General features: G+C 37.0%; 1 protein-coding gene across 1 annotated transcript in view; it reads left to right on the top strand.

The window, feature by feature from the left end:
• The first annotated feature begins 328 nt into the window (after positions 1-328).
• The window catches only part of LOC123525400 (uncharacterized), a 31,789-nt gene continuing 18,754 nt past the window's right edge, over positions 329-13,363 (top strand). The window contains exons 1-2 of the mRNA XM_045304420.2: positions 329-473; positions 3,748-3,886. Of these exons, the coding sequence (XP_045160355.2) occupies positions 3,770-3,886 (117 nt within the window). The 5' untranslated portion in view covers positions 329-473; positions 3,748-3,769. The remainder of the gene's footprint in view (positions 474-3,747; positions 3,887-13,363) is intronic.

Raw genomic sequence — 13,363 nt, 5'->3', positions numbered from 1 at the left:
GACTTCTCATATGACACCAGTACTGGTTTTTCCAGGAAGCGGACTCGAGAGTGGTTCCAATAAGCTTGAAGCTTTCATCACAATCGAGCTAAAACAAATTAGTATAAACTAAACTATTATTGTTACAGCTCAGAAGCTTTTGAACTGTTAGCATAGGTAACGTTCTCCTTTTGTTATTGTTACTCGATAAAGCGTTCGAACTACAATTGTTACTCGTGTCACTCCGGTGAACACAGGTGATCTAGTCAGAGTTATTACACTGGTTTGTATGCCGAATGCGCCCAACATGTGGTGTTTCATCCGCGGTATGGAGTATTATCTATCAAATTCGCCGCTAGATGTCGTTTCGCGCCAGTATAATCAGTAATGGTGGACGTTTGTGGTTCGGAATTTTGACATATAAATTACTGAGTTAACTTCGGTGTTTTCTGTGTCTACTAGAAAAGACATTGGATGAATTTAACTACGAAATGGTTTGTTGGTTTAAGGAACCTTATTTAAGACTGTTGAATATTTTGTGAACAATTTTATATTCATGTTTATCTGACAACAAGTTTATGTTGACATTTTTGTCATCCATGGATGCTGAAGTTTCGTAAACAACGCTGAACAGACGTTTTGGTTTTCCCATGTCTTTCATCATTATCCTGTCTCAATTAATTGCTCTACATTTATTTCATTGCTAGCGATCACAGAATCTTTTATTGAAAGCGAAAGCTGGAATTTTTTTTGAATGTTTCAGAAAAAGTAGGTCACCTGCTTAGAGTTACTTCCCCTTTCAACATGATTTCAAGGTTTCAGTATTTTCTTCCTGTTTCAAGTTTGTATAATAGTTACATTTCTTATAATTTTGAAGCATCTTTTTTACAAGTGACAGACAAATTATTTTCCAGTGGCAGTTATAGTTTTAGATTCCATCAGTTCTAAATATAGACATGTTGGCTGTTCTGCCATGTGAGTTTTATTTTTCATGTAGCCTATGCCTCTTTCTTGCAATTTTGAGCCGAGCCTTTTGAAAATTTGCACTTGCAGCTAATATGAATTAAGGCACCGCCTAGCATGGGGATTTATCTTTTATATAACTACTTACAAAGAAAATTAATATTCAACACAGTGTACGAAATTCAGATTTGAATCCAATAGCCCGTTCGGGCTACCAGATTAAAAATTTTCCAAGCCCGACATCAATTTCACTAGCCCGAACTTTAACACCTTAAAATACATAATTTTTGCACCATATAACATTTTCTTTTACAGACATCTCTATGCATGTTTGAAGTAATAAAAAGGACATACAGTACATGTTTGCCATGTTTTTGAAAAATTTTAACTCGAAATACTCCAGTCCAGATCAGCATTGTCAGAGTCCAAAAGCATCGGACATGACACTCCTTGCCAAAACGAAATCTAAACTGTTATGCCCGTTTTTTTAGGATCCGCACTCCCCAATTACTGCAACTCGGACTGTTGAGAATTTGTAAGATGTAATACCGAGTGCTGACTACACATTACACACACGCTGATAGCATAATTTATGCTCCACCTACTGCAGGTACTTGTGAGATTTTCGCGAGAAGTGTGAAAGCTAATCAAATTATCCGTTACGCTAGAGGTGATTGTATTCAGCCAATTAGAGCTGCGGTTACGTCTTTGGCACTGTGTTTGATTGTCAACAAGTAAGAGTGCAAAAACCAATAATTCCATAAGCGTTTCTCAGTCTGGAAAATCACGATGCAGTACTCGTTTAATTAGCATGTTTTTTTTAATCAAATGAGGAAAATTCGGTAGCCCAGTCGGGCTTGTACCTGTGGAAAATTGGTAGCCCAAGCTGAAATTTGGTAGCCACAGGCTGTCGGACTACCGTGAATTTCGAACACTGTTCAACACCCAAAAGAAATTAACAGTGAAGTTTACATTTAGTGTCATCATACCTCTTACAGCGAAGATCATACTTTGCAAAATTTACGGGAAGCCATGACGGTGACGTCATTCAGCGTTCTCGCACTGGCTTTAGGAATTTTTTGTTTGTTTGTTTGCACTCCACGCAGAAACTTGACAGCCTTTACACTTCCTTACTGTTTTAAAAGTGTTTTTCATTTGCATGTACAGTTTTCATTTCGAAAAAGAAATAAAAGAATCATGTTGGCCCGGTTTACGAATTTCTGTGACTGATTCGGGGTGCTCGGATGTTCATGCAGACAACCAGTCTGCAGTGTGTATATAAACCGGAACCGGAAAACATCGAAAAAATTGCCTCAGTATATGCAGAGAACACAGGCGAATAACTATATATGGACGTTACCGTCTTGGGGATTTTCATCCCCTATTAGTAGGGGCGTAGGAGCTGGGGTGGCCCAAAGTTTCGAGGAACGGCGAAATGCCAAACTCGTAATTTTTTGAAAAAGCTAGAAAATATAATTGAGAAATACTGAGGTCTTCCCTTGCCAGTTATCAATTATGAAGTGCATTGGCGACTGATAGTACACACAATCTTGTCATTTCGCTGACACCTTGCTAGATCACCTTGATGAAAGGATATTGTACAAAATCGTTAATCCACAACGACCAAGGTTGCCGTATTTTCACGCCCCGCAGACTCTGGTTACAGGCGACACATTAATTAATGAAAGTTAATTTTATTTAATTGCTTACTGCCTAACAAATTAGCCGAACAAATTATAATGACTAAAATGCTATAAGGATTGGATTACACCTTTAAGTCAGGGTCTTGTGCTCATCTCCTACTTAGACATTAATTACCAATTACTGGTTCTACCCTGGCAAGACGTCCGTATCTAATATTGTACTGCCATGTCAGTGTTTTAACCCAGTAAACTGTAAATAGGAGTAAAAACTGGGGAAAAAAACAAGTATGTTCAACAGCTACTGAGCAGTCCAAGAAGTCGCCAGATTGCACCATTTACTCTAGTTCATATGCAAAATTTTCCCAGGGCCACCCCGGACCCCATTGATTGATAAGAGAGGGATATCCCCTCCAAACCCATCCCCTCCGCCGCCCCAATGCTCAAATCATCCCTATGCACCTGATTAACGATTTCTTGATTTTATGTATGTTGTGGCTAACCATGTAATAGTTGAAAGGAAGTGGCTAAGGGTCATTGCCCATGTTCTCTAACTCTATTTTGCTTATGTTACAAAATTATGCCCCCTTTTTTACCTTTATAATAACAATTTTTAGTTAAGTTTTGATATGTAAGCTCATATCTCAGTACCCACAAAAGGGAATGGATTGAAACTTCAAACACTAGTCTTGTTCACTGTGATGATCTGACTTGTATTGCACAAATTTCATAACTCAACTTTGTAGTTTTTACAAAATAGTGCTCCTTTTTCGATTTTCATGTTTATCCATATTGACAAGACCAGCGTTGCTGTCATCTGACAACTCTTGTTCCATTTTATTGTTGCTTGAAGCCTTGGACAAGTATTTATCAATGTTAACAAATATTTGTTAAGACCATACTGTGAACTCATTTAAATTCGCTGGCATGAAATTTCGTGCAAATGAGAAAAAGGATTGTTTCGCGCAGGCTTTAATTCGCGCATTTTCAATTCATAAATTAAAAAATAATAATAGCGCGGTCTTAAAGTCGGTGCGAAAAATTGGCCCTACGCGAATAAAAATGATTTCACAGTATAAGATAAATATCAATTTCAAAACAGTTGAAGATAGGTATAACATATCAAAATAATTAATTTTTTGTATAAGTTTGTTCATTATTGCAGGTCCTAGAAGATAGCAGTAAAGATGTCGATGTGTGACAGATGCGGAAAGGTGTTCCAGCGTCGCCTGCATGTAGCCCAGCACAGACGCACTCACAGTGAATACAGACCTTACAAGTGTCAATTTGGACATTGTCTACAGGTAATGGTCATGCATCAGGACTGAGGAAAAAATGCTTTTGTAATGATTTTTTGTCGGTAGCAGTAACTCATTTACATAATTTCAAGTCCTTATCGTCATAATTCCCATCGAAGATCAAGGATATAGTTTTCATGTTGTCTATCAGTGTGATGGTCTACCTGTCTTCTAAAATGGATTTCTAATTTACTAAAAGAACAAACAGTGCTAGCTCTGACCATTTTGAAATTATAGCCATCAAATTTTCAGGAACAAAAATAATAGCCAAAGCCTGCGCGTGAAAGCGCGCGGAAAAAAATTAAGTCAGATTTCCAACACTATTTTAATTATAGTTCTAAAAACCATTATAAGTTTAATACTGTCATCAGACTCAGTGGTCATACATGTGTCATCATATCATGCACAGACAAAGGTAGTTTTAGTAAATAAGTCTAGTGGAAATGATTCCGAAATCATATTTAATATTTTCTACTTTATTTTCTTTGAAGTTGAGTTTAAAAGAAACTATGCATTGTGATCTTTTTCTTGCAATAATTAAGTTTTTACATAAATGTATCAGTTTTGTGAGGAAATAATGTTGATTTATATGTTCCTTCAGTGTCAAACACAAACTATCTTTTAAACGTACCAATACTTCTGTGTTTTGTGTTTTAGTTGAATCTGCAGCTGATTCGTTTAAGGAACTTTAAACTAAAAGTAATTTTATTAAATTTTTTATGCTTTCTGTCTCCTCTTCCTCGGTGTATTGACTTACCCGAATTTATGTCGTCCGAAATACCCTGCAGTTTCGGATAAGAATTTTCCCGATTTTCGCAAAAAGTAGTTTCAGTTTTGCATTTTTTGCAGGTATTTTTTATTAAAATAGCCTAGCTACTACTTGCTGGATATGGAAAATGCATTTTTAGCCCACCATCATTAGATGGTGGGCTATTCAAATCACTCTGCGTCCGTGGTCTGTCGTCCTTCTGTCCGTCCGTCCTTCCATTAACAATTTCTCGTTATCGCATCTCCTCAGAAACTACCCGGGGGGATTTTGACCAAACTTTGTCAGAATGATGTATAGGTACCCTAGTTGTGTCCCCCTGAAAATCAGACTGGTTCAACAATATTTTAATAAGTTATGGCCCTTTGTTTATTTCTATAATTTACATAGATTTATATAGGGAAAAACTTTGAAAATCTTCTTGCCCAAAACCATAAAGCCTAGGTCTTTGATATTTGGTATGAAGCATCATCTAGTGGTCCTCTACCAAGATGATTCAAATTATTTCCCTGGGGTCTAATATGGCCCCGCCCCGGGGGTCACGTGGTTTATATAGACTTATATAGGGAAAAACTTTGAAAAACATCTTGCCCAAAACCACAGGGCCTAGGGCTTTGATATTTTGTATGTGACATCATCTAGTGGTCTTCTACTAAGATTGTTCAAATTATCCCCCTAGGGTCAAATACGGCCCTGCCCCGGGGGTCACATGGTTTACATAGACTTATATAGGGAAAATCTTCTTGTCCAAACCACAAAGCCTAGGGCTTTGATATTTGTAATGTAGCATCATCTAGTGGTTCTCTACCAAGTTTGTTAAAATTATCCCCCTAGGGTCAAATATGGCCCCGCCCTGGGGGTCACATGGTTCATATAGACTTATATAGGGAAAAGCTTTTAAAAACTTCTTGTCAATAACCTACAACATTCAAATTTGGACCACATGTATGGTTTTGAGTGGCTCGATGAACCTTGAAATTTGACCTTGATTTTGACCTAGTGACCTACTTCCACATTTCTGTAGCTACAACCTTCAAATTTGGACCATATGCATAGTTTTGTGCACTGAAATAAACTTTGACCTTAACATTGACCTAGTGACCTACTTTCACATTTTTGAAGGTACAGGCTTCAAATCATAGTTTCGTGTTCCAAAATGAAATTTGACCTTGATTTTGACCCAGTGACCTACTTTCACATTTCTCAAGCTACAGCCTTCAAATTTGGACCACATGCATGGTTTTATATACCGAAACAAACTTTGACCTTGACATTGACCTAGTGACCTACTTTCACATTTTTGAAGGTACAGGCTTCAAATCATGGTTTCGTGTTCCAAAATGAAATTTGACCTTGATTTTGACCCAGTGACTTACTTTCACATTTCTCAAGCTACAGGCTTCAGATTTGGACCACATACATAGTTCTGTATTCCGAAATAAAATTTGACCTTGATTTTGACCTAGTGACCTACTTTCACATTTTTGAAATTTGAAGCTACAGCCTTCAAATTTGGACCACATGCATGGTTTTGTGTACCGAAACAAACTTTGACCTTTACTTTGACCTAGAGACCTACTTTCACATTTTTGAAGGTACAGGCTTCAAATTTGGACCACATGCATAGTTTTGTATTCCGAAATAAAATTTGACCTTGATTTTGACGCATGGGTCACACTGGGAATTTTTTTCTCTGAGCCACTGCTTTTTCCGAAGATAAAATTATGAGGCCAACAACGGCGAAGCGCATAGCATTGACGTTCTTGTAGGACTACATTATATGTACCAAACTACTCATACTACTCAAGAAATTAATGTAGTTATTACATATTTCTTAGTAACCCTTTAAAAAGCTATTTAGAAAATCAATTTGTGTTAATTTCTAAAATTTTCATTTTTATAAACATCTGCCATTTAATAAAAAAATTCTGAAAATCACATTTAAAATAAAGATGTCAAAAAAGAAAAAAAATGTTTCAAAAAAAAAGTGTCTTATTTTGCACATTGCCTTTAAGTGGGTGAGGTTTGATGCCTTCGCATGTTTTATTCTTGAAAATTACATCAAAATAAGAGCTCTTTTGCAACATTTGTCATATTTTTCTTAAATGTAGACTTTTTATTGGCTTTTTATTAAGATTGCACTAAAAAAAACTCGTCAGAAATGACAGAAATATCCGAAAATCACGGTCGCGAAAACAGTGACAAATTCGGAAAATGTAAGTTAGAATTAAATATTTGATAAAATACCTATGTTTTATTGCTTTTCTATCATCATAGCTATTCAATACTTACAATTTCTGCTTGTCTAAAGCATTTTTATTTGTATTTGCCCAAATTAACCCTCGGCAATCATAGAAAATTTGTCTAACGGCCAACTGCTCATAAAATCGTATCAAGTGCACAAAATGAAGATTATAATTATCCAGTTTGTTATTCAATAATCTAATTATCGCCAATTAACTGCCTGATCAAATAAAAAAAAAATGCAAATTGGCTCCCTGAGTCCCTCCCTTTCAATAACGGATGTTGTGTCTACACAGATTATCGATTTTTCACACCTTTTGGTTCATAAAACTGGCAATGTTCGTAGTTTTGCAGACAGACATAGCTTCGGGCCATTTTCGCCAATTAGAAAATTTCGGAGCCACATTTAATTTTTTGTCGCAAATGGCTCAAGTGGCGATCGACAGCATGACCCCTGTTTTGACCTAGTGACCTACTTTCACATTTCTCAAGCTACAGCCTTCAAATTTGGACCACTTGCATAGTTTTGTGTGCCAAAATGAACTTTGACCTTAAGATTGACCTAGTGACCTACTTTCACATTTCTGTAGCTACAGGCTTCAAATTTAGACCACGTGCATAGGATTTTGTACCGAAACAAACCTTGACATTGACCTAGTGACCTACTTTCACATTTTTGAAGCTACAGGCTTCAAATTTGGACCAAATGCGTAGATTTGTGTTCGGAAGTGAAATTTGACCTTGATTTTGACCTAGAGACCTACTTTCACATTTCTCAAGCTACAGCCTTCAAATTTGGACCACTTGCATGGTTTTTGTGTACTGAAATAAACTTTGACCTTAAGATTGACCTAGTGACCTACTTTCAAATTTCTCAAACTACAGTCTTCAAACTTGATGCACATGCATAGTTTTGTGTACAAAGAACTTTGTCCTTTAAATTGATCTAGTGACCTACTTTCACATTTCTCAGGCTACAGCTTTCGAATTTAGACCACATGCACAGTGTTGTGTACGGAAATGAAATTTGACCTTGAGCTAGTCAATAAGTCTTGAAATTTGGAACACACAAAAATGGCACATTGGTGGGCGCCAAGATCACTTGTATTAATTGTTCGACATGTTCTACCAGCGTTTCGGTTTAAATTATGCCAAAATTCTTGCAATATCAAATTTTTATAGTAATTGTTGACAATTATAGTGAAACTTGAAACTTGAGAATTTTCTTAAACGCCTATTTCAACACACAAAGCATCTTCAATTGCGTTGTACACACATGCATTAAAAACAGTAAAAGCAATTCATCAGTATTAACACAAAGTCTTGCATAAGATAGTGATAGGGGAAATAATAATTACAGTGTGAAAAATCAATACTCAAGGTCATAAAACCTGATAGATTGGAATATCGATCAATAGCGATGACACTGGCAGTTGATTAGTGAGATGAACACGTTTTTGTTGTGTAATGTTAATAATCGCCTAGAGGCATGCACTTCCTGTCTTGCATCTCCAGGGCTTTTTCAGCCTGTCTCATGGGGCCGACATTCGGCCCCATTCCCAGTACCAAATGTGATCCATTTTTCCCAATCTGGAGCGAAAAATTCCCAATCCAAAGAAAGATTTCTCAACTGAAATCAATTATTTTTTGTTATTCAAAGATAATTCTTGCATAGTAAGTTTTGTTTGCAAAAACAAATCAAACAAAATGTTGGAAAAACCAACTCGTTTCTATCTTTAGTACCATGACGTCTGCAACCTCGGCAGAAATTGAATACAAGATTTTGCTTAATAAATGTATGATTTGTACTCAAAAAACTCTCAAAATGCAAGAAAAGATCAATATTAATTGAATAAAGTACTTAAAACATGTTGACAGTTCTTATACCATTAAAATCAATTGTCAAGTATTTTCGCAACCCAGTTTTTTTTCACTTGAACATACACCCACTTTGCCACTCTACTTTTTATACGCCCGTTTGAAAAACGGGACGTATTATGGGAACGCCCCTGGCGGGCGGGCGGGCGGGCGGGCGGGCGGGCGGCGTCCACAGACCTTGTCCAGAGCATATCTTCTACATGCATGAAGGGATTTTGATGAAACTTGGCACAGTTGTTCACCATCATGAGACGGAGTGTCATGCGCAAGAACCAGGTCCCTAGGTCTAAGGTCAAGGTCACACTTAGAGGTCAAAGGTCAAATTCAAGAATGACTTTGTCCGGACCATATCTTCTTCATGCATAGAGGGATTTTGATGAAAGTTGGCACAATTGTTCATCATCATGAGAAGGAGTGTCATGCGAAAGAACCAGATCCCTAGGTCTAAGGTCAAGGTCACACTTAGAGGTCAAAGGATACAAGAATGAAAACTTTGTCCGGAGCATTTCTTCTTCATGCATAGAGGGATTTTGATATAACTTGGCACAAATGTTCACCACCATGAGGCGGAGTGTCATGCGCAAGAACCAGGTCTCTAGGTCTAAGGTCAAGGTCACACTTAGAGGTCAAAGGATACAAGAATGAAAACCTTGTCCGGAGCATTTCTTCTTCATGCATAGAGGGATTTTGATATAACTTGGCACAAATGTTCACCACCACGAGACGTAGTGTCATGCGCAAGAACCAGGTCCCTAGGTCTAAGGTCAAGGTCACACTTAGAGGCCAAAGGTCAGATACAAGAATGACTTTGTCCGAAGCATTTCTTCTTCATGCATGGAGGGATTTTGATGTAACTTGACACAATTATACACCATCATGAGACGAAGTGTCATGCGCAGTTCCCTTCTTTCGAATTACTTCCCTTTGTTGTTACTATAAATAGCTTATATTGTAACTTTTTCATTACTAGTCGTAGGGAAAAATCGAGACCACTTTTCTGTAGTACAACATGCATGCTACATCCAATTTTGAGGTGTATTTTGACCAGTCTCTACCTGGTAAAGATTTTTGTGAGGACTTACAATTTTTTTTTTTTGATTTTTTTTTTTTTTTTTTTTTTTTTTTTTTTTTTTTTTTAAGATTAACTTCCCTTAGTTGTTACTATAAATAACTTATATTGTAACTTTTTTATAATTGACCGTAGGGAAAAACCAAGACCACTTTTCTGTGGTACAACATAGATGTTACTTTCCAATTTTAGGTGTATTTTAAGGTATCTCTACCTGGTAAGGAGTTTTTTTGTGGACTTAGAAAAACAAAACACTTAGTTATTACTAAACAACCACAAAATTAAAATTCCATTTGCAAATACAGGTGCTAGAGTAAAGAAATTTGCTGTGACGGGCGTATATTGTGACATTCTTGCACTCTTGTTGGAAAATTAAGTTATTATTATGGTGAAAACAAACTGTAAACAAAAGTTTTCAAGATGACAAATGAAGAGTTACTGTATTTTTTTGGCATTATTGGAAAACAATCCTAAAAAAAAATAATTCTCAAAATTTCTTTGTACTTGTAATTCATTTGAATGTTTTCCAGCAAAACTTGATAATTATATGTTAAAGAATCATTTGATTTTTTTTCGATACATATTCCCAATTTTGACAATTTACCGCATTAAAAATTCCCAATTTGACCAGGGGCCTTTTTCCTAAAACCCCCTGAAAAAGCCCTGATCTCGCACGTCTTTGTCAATAAACAAACACGTGTTTTACGCTAGGTAAAGCAAATTTTTGATGATATTTTTTTCAGCTCTTGACATTTTTAAGCTCACCTGTCACAAAGTGACAAGGTGAGCTTTTGTGATCGCGCGGCGTCCGTTGTCCGTGCGTGCATGTGTAAACTTTTGCTTGTGACCACTCTGGAGGTCAAATTTTTCATAGGGTCTTTATGAAAGTTGGTCAGAATGTTCATCTTGATGCAGTGTTTTTTTTTTTGGGTCCGAAATGGGGCCCCACTCCCAATGGAAAATAGTCTTGTTTTTTTTCCCAATTTCAAGGCTAAAATTCCCGAAGTTAATTATGTTTTCTTTTTTTCCAACTTTTTAAAACTATAAACATTTGAAACATAGACAGTTTGCTAAATTAATGCATAATGATAAATTATGGCCATTTTCTCTCTTAAATGTGACATTGTAAAGGCCCCGGCCCCATTCCCAAAGTCAGGGAGGGGAGTGGGGGAACACTGTGATGATATCTGGGTCAGATTCGAAACTGGGTCACTTGCGGTCCAAAACTAGGTCAGTAGGTCTAAAAAAAGAGAAACCTTGTGACCTCTCTAGAGGCCATATTTTTCAATGGATCTTCATGAAAATTGGTCAGAATGTTCATCTTGATGTTTTCTAGAGCAAGTTCTAAACTGGGTCACGTGCGGTCAAAACTAGGTCAGTAGGTCTAAAAAAAGAAAAACCTTGTAACCTCGCTAGAGGCCATACTTTTCAATGGATCTTCATGAAAATTGGTCAGAATAGTCACCTTGATGATATCTAGTTCAAATTCGAAACTGGGTCACATGCCTTCAAAAACTAGGTCATTAGGTCAAATAATAGAAAAACCTTGTGACTTCTCTAGAGGCCATATTTTTCATGGGATCTGTATGAAAGTTGGTCTGAATGTTCATCTTGATGATATCTAGGTCAAGTTCGAAACTGGGTCATGTGCAATCAAAAACTAGGTCAGTAGGTCTAAAAATAGAAAAACCTTGTGACCTCTTTAGAGGCCATATTTTTCATGAGATCTTCATGAAAATGGTTAGAATGTTCACCGTGATGATATCTAGGTCAGGTTCAAAACTTGGTCACTCGCTTTCAAAAACTAAGTCATTAGGTCAAATAATAGAAAAACCTTGTGACCTTTCTAGAGGCCATACTTTTCAGTGGGTCTTCATGAAAATTAGTCAGAATTTTTATCTTGATGATATCTAGGTCAGGTTCAAAACTGGGTCACTTGAGCTCAAAAACTAGGTCACACTATGACATCTCCTCATAAACCGCTAGGCCAATTTCATCCAAACTTCACAGGAATGTTCCTTGGGTGAAGCTCTACAAAAATTCCATGCAGAACTCTGGTTGCCATGGCAACCAAAAGGAAAAACTTCTTCTCAAAAACCAGAAGCCCTAGAACTTAGATATTTGGTTTGAAGAATTGTCTAGTGGACCTCTACCAGATTTGTTCAAATCATGATCCTGGGGTCAAATTTGACCCCACCCCAGGGGTCACTTGATTTTACATAGGAAAATCTTAAAAAATCTTCTTCTCAAAAACCAGAAGCCCTAGAGCTTAGATATTTGACATGTAGCATTGCCTAGTGGACCTCTACTAAAATTGTTCAAATTGTGACCCCGGGTCAAAAATTGACCCCGCCCTAGGGGTCACTTGATTTATATAGGAAAATCTTCAAAATTTTTCTAAAAATAAACCAGAAGTCCTAGAGCTTAGATATTTCACATGTAGCATTGCCTTGTGAACCTCTACAAAATTTGTTTAAATCATGACCCCCGGGGTCAAAATTGACCCCGCCCCAGGGGTCACTTGATTTTACATAGGAAAATCTTAAAAAATCTTCTTCTCAAAAACCAGAAGCCCAAGAGCTTAGATATATGGTGTGAAGCATTGCCTAGTGGACCACTACCAAGTTTGTTCAAATCATGACCCCAGGGTCAAAATTGACCCCACCCCAGGGGTTACTTGATTGTACAAAGGAAAATCATAAAAAATCTTCTTCTCAAAAAGCATAAGCCCTGGAGCTTAGATATTTTACATGTACCTAGTGGACCTCTACTAAAGTTGTTCAAATCATGACCCCGGGGTCAAAATTGACCCTGCCCTAGGGGTCGTTTGATTATACATTCTTCAAAAAAATTCTAAAAATAAACCAGAAGGCCTAGAGCTTAGATATTTCACATGTAGCATTGCCTAGTGGACCTCTACAAAATTTGTTTAAATCATGACCCTCAGGTGAAAATTGGCCCCGCTGCTGGGGTCACTTGATTTTACATAGGAAAATCTTCTTCTCAAAAACCAGAAGCCCTAGAGCTTAGATATTTGACATGTAGCATTGCCTAATGGACCTCTACTAAAGTTGTTCAAATCATGACCCCGGGGTCAAAATTGACCCCGCCCTATGGGTCACTTGATTTTACATATGAAAATCTTCAAAAATTTTCTAAAAATAAACCAGAAGGCCTAGAGCTTAGATATTTCACATGTAGCATGGCCTAATGGACCTCTACAACATTTGTTCAAATCATGACCCCCGGGGTCAAAATTGACCCCCGCCCCAGGGGTCACTTGATTTTACATATGAAAATCTTCAAAAATTTTCAAAAAAATAAACCAGAAGGCCTAGATCTTAGATATTTGATAATTATGTAGCATTGCCTAGTGGACCTCTACAAAATTTGTTCAAATCTTGACCCCCCAGGATCAAATTGACCCAGCCCCAGGGTTACTTGATTGTGCATAGGGAAATCTTCATAAATTTGCTAAAAATAAATCAGAAGGCCTAGATCTTAAAGCTTTAGCTAAGAAATTTGT

Source organism: Mercenaria mercenaria, chromosome 3 (genome assembly GCF_021730395.1).
Source record: "Mercenaria mercenaria strain notata chromosome 3, MADL_Memer_1, whole genome shotgun sequence".
In the NCBI taxonomy this organism is placed as follows: domain Eukaryota; kingdom Metazoa; phylum Mollusca; class Bivalvia; order Venerida; family Veneridae; genus Mercenaria; species Mercenaria mercenaria.
This window is presented reverse-complemented; position numbering and strand designations above follow the sequence as displayed.